The sequence below is a fragment of the Pieris rapae genome, chromosome 19 (assembly GCF_905147795.1).
Source record: "Pieris rapae chromosome 19, ilPieRapa1.1, whole genome shotgun sequence".
Classification (NCBI taxonomy): Eukaryota; Metazoa; Arthropoda; class Insecta; order Lepidoptera; family Pieridae; genus Pieris; species Pieris rapae.
Window position 1 is genome coordinate 236,081 of NC_059527.1, and position 12,183 is coordinate 248,263.

Genomic DNA, 12,183 nt, shown 5'->3' on the forward strand with positions numbered 1-12,183 from the left:
CTCGTGTTTAATTGATACACTAGATTAACTTGAAACTAGATTTTATTATTTGATAACCTAGCTAAGCTTACACATTTATAATAATTAATAATTGTTGATGTTTTTTTTTAAACAGATTATTTTTTTTACTGTTGACAAAATCATAAAAACTAAGAGGTTTTAAGTATAACAATAATAATGGACGTATGAGTACAATAGAAGTTTAAGTTAATACTCTGTCTGTTTATCTCTATCTTGAGACAAGAGGTTAATTCGGTCGCGGTTGTAGAAGGGATGCTCAAATTAATGTTAAATGAAACTGCTTAAACGTATATAACTAACATAAAACTGGGGTGCTGTAGGATTGCGACGGTAACATAAAACTAACTTAGCAGATTATTAATCTTAAATCTAAGTGCCACTTTAAAGTGTAGTCTACTTTTTGCTCATTATCAAAAACAATTATTTATTTTTCCTTATTTTCTATTTTTACTGTAACTTAATACTAATACAAAAGAAACTAAACTAAAAACATAATGTTAACATACAACAACAATATTTTATAATTGTGGGTCACACGCAAGACACGCGTAAATGGTGCTTCCCTGAGTAAATTTGTCCGCGCCCGAGGCACTGCCAGCATTGCAATCGCCTACAACGAGTGTGGTTATTTTGCACATGCAGCCCCAGTCTCTCCAACATTTCACCGCTATAATAAATAATCTTATATGTATTACAATTTATGAGCCTGGAAAAAACTAAAGGGCTCATATTGGCTTGTCATGTGTGGAATGATTGCTATCTCGCCTATAAAAATATTAACTGAAAAAACTAAATGCTATAACATGCAGACAACGTTGTAATTGTGCTATTAATATGAAGGTAAGGATTGATAAGATTAATCCCAACTATTATCGATCAATTAATTATCTGGCTTATCCTTTGTGTATATAAGGCAACATGACAGTTTGATGCAGCATAATAGAACAATGAAGCTGTTTCTGGTAGTCCTCGGAGTCACTGCGGCTTTAGCTGCCCCTCCCCAGTTCCAAGAGATCGTTACCGACTACCATGGGCAGATCGGTATTCCTGAGGCCGCACGCATCAAGGCCGCCGAGGCTGCCTCTGATTTCGACGGCTCCAGAATAGCTGGAGGATCCCTGGCCAGCCTTGGACAGTTTCCATACTTTGTAAGACTCTTTGATAAACTATAATAAAATGACACAAAGAAATTACTTCTAATTCTGATTTACTTTTAAACCAGGGAGGCCTACTTGTCACTTTGACCACCGGTGGACAATCCGTTTGTGGATCCTCTCTCGTTACTACCAATCGCGCTGTGACAGCTGCTCACTGCTGGCGTACGGAGCGCCACCAAGGAAGAAGTTCTATCATAGTTCTTGGCTCTCAACTGCTGTTCTCAGGCGGTGTCCGTATCACTTCTAGCAACTTTATTTTGCACGAAAGCTACAACATGCAAGCTCTCCATAACGACGTGGCTGTCATTGTCCTTCCCAACGTGAACACCAATAGTGAGTAAAATTATTAATTTACATAAAACTTCTGTAATACACTTTTGAGATTTTCTTACAAGACTTGTATAGCTCGATATTTCGAGTCCCAACGCATTGTTAATTACGTCACGTAAACACAAAAAATAAGACAATAATAAACAAAATTTTTCAGATGTGATTCGTCCTATTAACCTCGCGAGTGGCAACAACGCCTTCGTTGGAGTGCAAGCGCAGGCCTGTGGTTTCGGAAGAACTGGTGACTGTAAGTTAACCATTTTATTAATCTGACAAAAATTTAAGAGATTTTACTGCGTTAATTTTTTAAGAATGACACGTTTATGTTAATCATTTAGCTTGGTCGGGAGGAATCACTACCAGCCAGCAATTGAGGCATGTCACCCTTCCTGTCATCTCTAATGCGGACTGCGCTGCAGTTTACGGTTCCGGTCCCGTCATTTCCTCCACTATCTGTGTCTCTGGAGGTAACGGCCGCAGTACTTGTGGAGGTGACTCTGGTGGTCCTCTTGTGGCCAACAACCAACTGGTAAGTCTTATGTAGTCGACTTTGCTGTCGCCGATTTTATACTTTTCTTAAGTATATATTTCTTATTCGTTGTGTTAATTGCTATTTTTTTTCTAACAGATTGGTATTACATCTTTCGGTGCCGCCGCCGGTTGTCAACGAGGTTTCCCTGCTGGTTTCGCTAGGGTAACATCATTCAACTCTTGGATCAGCGCTCGTTTGTAATAAAAATGTTTACAATTAATCTATTTATTTTATAAAATTAATACGTTTTGAAATAAATGAGATTTGTCAACAGCCAGTCTGTGTTTCTTTGAAGCAGCAGTTAAAATTATATATTTACTACATTATATGTATATACTAGCATGAGAACAGCAGCAATACGAATCGCTGAAATCTCTGGGTGTCGGTACCTCCCGATATCGATGTAAATAGAGTCAAGGCCTATTTGACTTCTTCTACCGCGGCATAATAGACTCCCACAAATTTAAAAAGTGCAGGCAGCCTAGCAATATTTAAATTAAGATTAAAAGACCATCTATTGAGTGATCCCAATCTCCGGAAATGAAAATTCATTCAAATTCTACTAAGGATTTTTTTTTCAAATTGTAACGTTAGCATATAAGTGTTCTCATGTAAGTGACTAATATCTATTGTGAGAATAAATGTCTTTAAACCTACTTCAAATAATATCAATGGAGACTTCACGCTTGGGTGTATGACATCTCTGCCTCGCCCTAGCGTCCCTTCTTTTTCTTCTGCTGATCTCTGGAGTACGCGTACTATTATTAGACTATTCTTAGATCAAAAAGTTTCGAGTCTTAAACCTAGTTGTTAAAAATTAAAAGTTTCAACGTCTAGGGCAGCAAAGTATGGCCTATCCTTTGCTGCTTCCATAAGTAAGAAGAAAAAAAAATACTGGATAAAATTTGTTGTTAATTAAAAGTATCTAAAACCTTTTAATTTTGCAACATTAGTGAAAGGGAATCAACATAACATTTACATTACTTACTAATTTTATGAAAGAAAACATCAAAACGTGTTGTGTGTTCCGACCGCCTTACTTAATAATATTTTGAAGCATTTCAAGCATATGCATGTAGGTTTTTCTTAAATATAACAGGATCAAGCGGGCAGGAGGCTCATTGGATGTTAAGGCATACAGCCGCCGATAGACTCACAATGCCAGAGTGCTGGCAAGTGCGTTGCCTAAGTTGAATTGGTACAGAAATATTGCAGTTGGCAGCTGTTTACCACATAGTGATGGTGCGCAGCTAAACGCACGATGGATGGTGCCATATTTTGTAGTGGATACATAGTTCAGGGATATGGTTAATAAGTTGGCTATAGTAGAAGGTTTATTAATGAAACTTATATTCCAAGACTACACTAAAAATCTTAAGGCGATAGTGTTCTATATTGAACCGCGAGCCACTCTTCTAAACCGGTATTGTTTAGGCGACCTTCCATTAATTGAATTGAAAATTGTAACCAATGTGCTGTATCATATGGAACTAGTTTTCTCGACTCGACATACTGTTTGCCGAAATCAAAGCAATTATATGGGAATAACTAAAGACAGTTCTACACAGTCTTGATGCAAGTCCACTCTGTATCAACTTTCAAAATGATGTTACCTAAATTCGCCGAAAAAGGTAATGTCGACGAGAAATCACACATAACAGATAAAATTATAAAGAATACATGTCTCAATTTCATACTTTGTGTGCTATACTATATATTATACTCTTCTGTTGCCGATGTTCGATACGATACATTGATAATATTGAGTGAAATATTAAAAACTAAAGGAACAATTATACAACACAAATATAAAAATTTAAACCGCGAATTATGTAACCTAACACTAGTTAGGTTATTGTCATTTTTTTTATGAATTGGCAACAACTCTAAAACTCTTGTTACACGTGAAAATGAACCTAGCGCGAGGAAATTTTCGGTTAATGATTTATTTTGACTTTCGTTGTGGGCTTACCGAACAACAAAGCTAATATGTAGTTAAATAATTATATGTGAAGACAATGTCGAGTTCAAACAATTTCTATTAAAAACTTGGCGATTGAAAAAGAGTGGCTTAAATTTTCTTGCCAGTTCTTCTTGCCCGCTTTCCGCTCTTGACTTGCGAACTGGTAGTAAATGTAAATTTACAATTATTTTATTTTTTTGACGTTCATAAGTGTACTTGTTTACCTAGATGAATAAAGATATTTTGATTTGATTTGAATTGAATTCAGGAAATAAGATGATTGAGTCATTTGGTCGGAAAGGTCATTTCACGACAGTTGTGGTAGAAGATGGAAGGACAGTTACTGACAACTACTCGACCTTAGTCACTGGCGCCTTCGTTTAGGTTGGAGGAACAGCACATTATGTTTACTCAAAAAATTGACAATTTAAAAAAGGAAACAAAAAATTTAATAACAGTTAAATATTTCACTTTCGTATATAATATATGGTCGGTAAAACCATAGAATTATTTCTTATTTCAACCAGGTCTACGAGCCATGCGTTTTCCTCTTGTGTCGTCTTCCACTCTGTTAGTGGCGCCTGGTTTTAATTAAGTAGCAAAAAGTACTAATAGTACTGAGTACTTTTTTTCGCAAGTCATTTCCACACTCCTAAATAATTCTAACCCTTTTAGTTCTTGGTGTTGACAATTTCGCATCTCATGCCGTTTTTGCTCAGTCAGAGTTTCTTTCAGAAACAGAAGCGCTTTTTATACCTTTATTGTAAATATCATATTAAATATTTGAATTATAACTTTCGATTATTTAATTAAACTATCTAGTTCCCAGTCTTTAATCCAGTTTCTTGCCAGTTCTTCTTGCCCACTCTACGCCCTTGTCTTGCGAACTGGTAGTAAACTGTAATGATATAATAATTAATTTAACTTCTTTTCTGACCTTCAAATGTGTACTTGTTAAACTTTATTCATATAGGTATATAAATAAAGTTTTCTGCGAGGTAGGTATCTATCTGAATATCTGAATCTTTGTTTTTACTAAAGGTATGTAATAAGTGTTTCTTCAGATGGATGTAGTATTCCTACATGATTATACAAATCTAAACAAATGATTGCGATACAATCGAGCAATCTTAGCCTAGTTATTAAATATACGATGCTTATTTATAAGCGTTTGAACAGTGACTGGGCACGGCTAGAATAAGGAATACTGCAATGGGCCTGAAAAACACTAAACACTGTGAATAATCTGACAAGTTAGAGCGTGTATGTGTTAGAGGAGTTTTATAGAAACCTTCGAAGATGTTTGGCCCATGTTGACTGACGATCATTCCATTTCAAGAAACCGCAACTGTTGAAATTCTATTAAAATTTAACTTAATAATTATAAATTATTTAAAACGTAATAATTATAAATTATTTCATTAACTATTATTTTATATATTAATACATTATTATGGGACGATGACTGATGACTGATGGGACGCTCAGACACCCAGGAATGGATGCAAGAAATGGTACATCGGCTGTACCATAAATTTAAAGGGCTAATTGTGAATTATTCGATTTAAAAAGGAGATTTCGTGCACGTCAGTGTTAATTGCAGTGGTAAGTGGAAAAAGGTACACATGAACAGAGTATCTTCCCCTAGATACAGTAAGTAGTGTTAATGGACACTTTCAAATGTTAAATATCCGTTTTAGTAAACTAGCCTTAAGTTTTGTTTGATGGTAATGTTATAATATGATGTCTTTGTGCAAGGAGAATTTATTTAAAATATTAAAAATAATTGTATTAAAAAGGTGTAGGAGTATCAAATCAAATCAAAATATCTTTATTCATATAGGTAAACATGTACACTTTTGAACGTCAAAAAAACAAATTAAATTAATTGTAAATTTACATTTACAACCAGATCGCAAGTCAAGGGCGTAGAGCGGGTAAGAAGAACTGGCAAGAAACTTTCCGCCACTCTTTTCAACCGCCAAGTTATTAATACAAATTGTTTGAATTAATAACTTGTCACATTTATAAAAGGCTTTATTAATTAATTTACTTTTAACAAGGGCTTTCAATTTATTTATATGTGATGAAATTACCTTTTCATCGAACCGGCTTCGATATACAAATATATTGTTTAGGAAGAAGACACTAAATATTCAGTGCTATTTGGCTACAGATTCCTCAAAACCACAGTGGTATATACTAACGTGAAAAATGTAGCACGTCAAATGCAATAGAAAATAATTTAAATTTTATTTTAAGCTCTATCACATTAAAAGTACTTAACAGCTGCCCCAGAAGTCCATTTACAAGGCGCGCAAATAACGACGAAATTATAATACGCGCGAAAGATACATCGAAGTTCTCTGCCGCGTAGACGTTGAAATACCTCGTCACATTGAATAAATAAAATGATGTTTTGCATATTCACCGATGTTGTCTATTTACTTATGCGATAAAATGTATTATAATTTGTCCGTGTATGTGTCCATATATTTAATTAATAACTTAAATACGCAGAAAATGAATTGATAATTATATAAAATTTATTAAATAGGCGTTAATTCTAGGGATTTCTTTTGAGTGCATGAATAGCATGTTACCAATATATCTAGTTCAGATATAATTAACTTTTACAACTAACATAAATATAATATAATGAAATAAGTGCAATTTGAACAGAAACAAGAAATTCAATATAATTGTGTACTGCCAAATTACATGCCAGATTTGAAAGGGAATAGTTGTAAACATTTTTTAATTTCGTTAAATTATTTTTTTGTTTAATAATTTTAGTAGGTTTATTAATTTAATGGTCATTTACATATAAAAGGGAAACCGTGTTGAGAAGACAGATTTCATTGTTTATGTGTGAATGCTAGATGTCTACGCACTTGTTATAACAAAGAAGTTTGTTTGTTTATTAATTTTAATGAAAAATCTTTTATATGTATATTTAAAAAAAACTCTTCATTTTTTACGTAATTACTGCAATTATTTGATTGAATATTATCTAAATTAGATAACCGTAACAAATGCCTCTGATTATTATTATCATATCATTTTTGTGGAAAAACCCATTAGTGCTTTATAATAAAAATTATGTTTAATTAATTGAATATTATTAATTAATTCTAGAGATTTTAGTTCAATAGCCTTACCTGTCTTGCATGGAATACAACACTCCTGGCATACAGGAATTCAATTCCAGCAACTCACAATTGTACATTTGGTGGTTGAGAAGCTTCAATAAGAAAATTTTAACAAAAATTACGTTAATTATTAAGTTGGAATTTACGCTATGGTTTTTATTGTGTATTAGACTTTTTACAATGGAATAATTATCATAATCATATATTTAAAACATTATGAACTACGACAAGGACCAAATTTATAATAATAATTATTATTATTTATTAATTTATAAACTATCGTCTGTTTTATACGTGCGTTTTTTTTGGTTCGGCTGGGTTCAATGGTTCCTTTTCTTCACAGCTGATTCGATTTTAAATCCCTTCATAATTGTGCCAGTTGAGTAATTCAATGCAATGTAGCAGTCGAGACATACACGCGGTTGTCGATTTGCTTCACTCCATTCGTTTCTTCTTTTCTTTTTTTCTTAATTTGCTTCAAGTGGATTAATACAGTTTTGTCACTAACACCGCAGCCGGCAGCTCACTCAGAAGTAGTTTGCGATGGATTCGTTATAAAATTTTTGTCTTTAATCCTACGAGCCTTTTTTTGCAGCACTGGTACTTGCTGGTGTCATGGTGGAATTCGTACTCGTACTCATAAAATAATTATATTTTATAAATAGAGTGACACAAAGAAAAAACAAAACGGGAAAATGATATGAATCATGGTTTTCGTAAGACCAATGCAGGAGTAAATAGCTGCTAACAATGGAAATCCTAACCTAAGAGGAGATATTTGAGATCAAAGTGGCCAGTACGACAAAACGTCATTTTCATGTGTAAGGGCCTAATATTAATGCTACCTATGAATAACAGAGAATAAAGGCTTCGAAATGAATAAAACAGCAGAAAAAAAAAGTCGCAGGCTAAGGCTAGTAAATTCAAAATTTAAGCCCTTTTCAGTTGATAGCGTTCTACTACTCTAGTAATCTTGAGGAATTAGGGCTTATCAATATTTTGTAAATTTTTGCTCATATATAAGCGATTGTAATGTCCACGAACCATTAACACTAATCAGCAGCTATGAAACTGTTCTTGGTAGTCCTCGGAGTCACAGCAGCGCTGGCTGCTCCGCCATTGCAATATGAGCCCATAGTTACTGACTACCATGGACAAATTGGTATCCCGGAGGCTGCCCGCATCAAGGCCTCCGAAGAAGCCATGGACTTCGACGGCTCTAGAATTGTCGGTGGAAGCACTGCAAGCCTTGGACAGTTCCCCTTTTTTGTAAGTTAATTATTGATTAACTTAACTATTGATTTCATTAAAACTAAAGTATTGTACTATAAATTTATTAACTTTACTTATTTAATTACTCCATAAACAATCAGCGATTTAGAATCCTATAATTTCTTGCAGGGTGGTTTACTTGTCAACTTAGTAGGTGGCGGTCAATCGGTTTGCGGTTCTACTCTCATCAGCAGCAACAGAGTGCTGACAGCTGCCCACTGCTGGCAAACAAGGCAGTTCCGAGGCTCATCGCTCATTGTAGTGCTTGGATCTATTCGTCTCTTCTCTGGCGGAGTTCGTATCAGCAGCAACCGCGTTCAAATGCACGGCTCATACAATATGGACTCTCTCGTAAATGATATCGCCGTCATTACTATCCAGAACGTTGGTTTCAACAGTAAGTTTAATAGTATAATTTAAACGTTAGAATTTTTTTATAAACGTAAAATGTATATGCATATGTATGAAGAGAATAAAAATATTAAATACTTTTTTAATTAGACAACATCCGGAGCATCAACCTGGCCTCAGGAAGCAACCAGTTTGCCGGATCAACAGCTAGAGCTATTGGCTTCGGAAGAACCGGTGACTGTACGTATATAATTTTCTATGAGCAGCATCTTTAGGATGCGATTTCTTTCTTGATCATCAGTTCGGAAATACAATAATGGCAGCTGCTTCCAAAGAGTGTTTGCTTTTTAAGGTACAGGTACCTTAAAAAGGAGAACTCTGCAATCTGCCGTGAATTGAAATTAAGAATTAACTTTAAAACTACTACGCCCTTTTATAAATGCAATATTTACTGCAAAATACAGACCTAACAAAAAGTCTAACAAATGAAAAACGAAATAGTGGTAATGATATAGTGATAATCGAGTTATTTTATGTTGAAAGAAATTATTGAATCGGTCGTTTCTATAAATAATAATTATACTCGAAACATATTCACAGCAAGCTCGGGAGGTATTACAAACAGCCAGGTGCTGAGACACGTCACCCTGCCCGTGATAACTAACCAGGAGTGTGCCCGGGTCTACGGCTCCAGAACCGTCGTCGCCTCTACTATCTGCGTAGCCGGTTCCAGCCGCAACATTTGCAGCGGTGACTCTGGCGGTCCCCTTACCCTCAACAATGCAGTGGTCAGTATTTTCATAGTAATTCTCAAATGTCAATTTTATTATTAAGAAATCTTTAAATAAGGATTAAATAATGACATTCCTACAGATTGGAGTGACATCCTTCGGTGCGGCTGCTGGTTGCGAACGTGGTTTACCATCTGGTTTCGCAAGAGTCACCTCATTCAACTCCTGGATTCGTTCGCGAATGTAAATTCTACATTAAACGATTCAATTGAAGAATGACTAAATAAAACATTTATCACAAATTTTCATGGTATTAATCTAACTACCAAAAAAGGAGATGGCCTATGTAGGTATACATAGCGAGGACTGTTAATTTATTGCCAGCTGATGTTTTACGCGACTTTCAAAGTTAGCACTCCAATTATAAATGATGATACACCTAATCCGTTTTGTTTTTAGAATTTAAGTATAGTAGAGTTTACCTGTGGCAATACAATACAAAAACCAAGATGGTGCTGCAAACTTGCACCGTTGCCGATTCGTGATCAAACGGATTTCAAACTGTTGCGTCGGCTGGTAGACAAAGCGGTCAGCCAACGGCGGTTCTATCCTCCGACTAAAAGGCACTTAAGCTCCCTTATTACGGTCAGAGTTGATCCTACCGCAGAATTTTTTTTTGCGGAAGTCTGCGGTTGTGAAGCTTGCAAGTTCACGGAGCTTAATGTACCCAGTTAGCTTAAGTATTCATACGCAACAACCACCTAATGTTTGAGGGCCACCACCTGTTTAGCGATTATCGGCAAGTACGGCTTTCGCCGCCTTTAGCAGAGGCAATCGAGTCCCAGTGTCAGAACTGGCGATACACTAGCGGGGTATGGTATTAATGGTAATTCTCCGGCAGTTGTCGATGAGTATCGCAACAAACTGAAGTGTATGTGTATGAAATCGAAACTCTGCTACGTGGAGTCTCAGACTGGGGTAGATTTATCGACTTTACTTTTCGTACTTATGACCGTATTCAACGAAGAACGATTGGAATCTAATACGAATTTCGAGCGAGATAACACATCTCTTGGCGTTGCGAAGAGATGTGTTATCTCTCTGCATCTTCTATAGCATTAACCATTTTATGGCTCGCCATCCTCGGATGCAGAGGAGTCGTGCGGACAAAATACCATCCATATCACCTCGACGTCAGTCGTTCCACACCTGAGCCTTTCTAAAGGAGGTTCATGCTACATGCCATCACTATGTGGAACAAACTGTCCTCTGAAGTAATTCCGAACCAAGTTCTGGCTTAGGGTCCTTGAAGAAAAGCGCTTTTGAGAATTCTTAAAAGGCCAGCAATGAAATTGCAAGCCTTCTGGCAAAGCAACACCAGATGAGCCTCCAGAGCGTTTATATCTCCTGATACATTAAAAAAATCAATATAATTTCAAGAAGAAATTAAAGCGTTTTTTTTGTTGGCACAATTCAGTTTATAATTTCAGTTCAATTCTCAACGCGCCCTTAGAATAACTTTTATTTTAATTAAACAAAAATACAGTATTTACAATTGTCTTAACCTACATAGTAATCATAATAATAATTCATTATTAATAATAAGAAAATTAAAACAAATTTAAAAAAATGTTGTGTGGTTTTATGAAACCACGGTAAAAGTGAAACTTTATTTCACATTATAGACATTTAACTAAAAATTTTTGGAATAATATTCCATTAATCGCTTTATCAATCTTATTTTTATACTTGGAAGCAGTGTAGCAGTGTACTTTTAACGCTGACAGCAGTTCCTCGCTGTATTGCAGCAGGTACTTATTCGTTGAGCAAAGAAAGCATTAGCTCTGAATTCAACGGTACTATCTATCAGGCGCCAACATAAATATTTAACTAGCTCCTGTGCACTTAAACCCAAGAGTCTCTTCTCCAAAGGCAACAAATCGAAGTTGTAAACAATATTATGTTTAACACTCTAAGAAACATATTAGCTTAACACAAGCGATCGAATCAAATCGTAAAGATGGATGTCACACGATTGTTTTAGATTGTTAATTCCGGTCTTCCATCCAAATACTTGCCCCATCATGTCCTAAATTTGCCAGCGCAAAACATATACTACTAGGTACAAAATGTTAACGATAAGTACCTACTTTCTTATCTTAAAATAGTGAAATTACTTTGAAGTCCAAAAATACATTTAATAAAAAAACACACAAATGTTGCTTTGTACAAATTTGCCTTATTTAACTTCAACGCATGTATTATATTATAATTATTTATTTCTGATGATAAAAATAACAAAATTACGTGGCATCGTATAATATATAATCTGTAGCGTATGATTTAGAATTTTTGAGGCTTTACGAACTTGAACGATTTACATTTTACGTATATTCGTTTCTACAACAGACAACATGTGTATAGTAAAAATAGAATAAAATATAGTTTCCAAGGCAAAAGGCAAAAGGTTATGCCCGGCCCTGCCCGACTTACTTTTTGACCTATTAGTAGATTTTTTGCTATGACTGAAATTGGTTATGTAATTTGTCCACGCGCAGGTGACGATCCCTTTTGCTCGCGTATTAATTTTATTTATTTATTTGATTATTTATTTTAAGTCTTATCAATAAAGAATTTGTAAAAACCCAATATGAATGAATTCGTGATGTGGTAA

General features: G+C 35.1%; 1 protein-coding gene across 1 annotated transcript; it reads left to right on the forward strand.

The window, feature by feature from the left end:
• The first annotated feature begins 942 nt into the window (after window positions 1-942).
• LOC110997893 (transmembrane protease serine 9) lies at window positions 943-9,812 on the forward strand. The gene is made up of 10 exons (XM_045632469.1): window positions 943-1,169; window positions 1,244-1,511; window positions 1,666-1,755; window positions 1,847-2,037; window positions 2,137-2,237; window positions 8,211-8,424; window positions 8,557-8,824; window positions 8,929-9,018; window positions 9,379-9,566; window positions 9,652-9,812. The coding sequence occupies exons 1-10, from the start codon at window positions 951-953 to the stop codon at window positions 9,754-9,756; spliced, it is 1,734 nt and encodes a 577-aa protein (XP_045488425.1). The 5' UTR covers window positions 943-950; the 3' UTR covers window positions 9,757-9,812.
• Window positions 9,813-12,183: the final 2,371 nt, after the last annotated feature.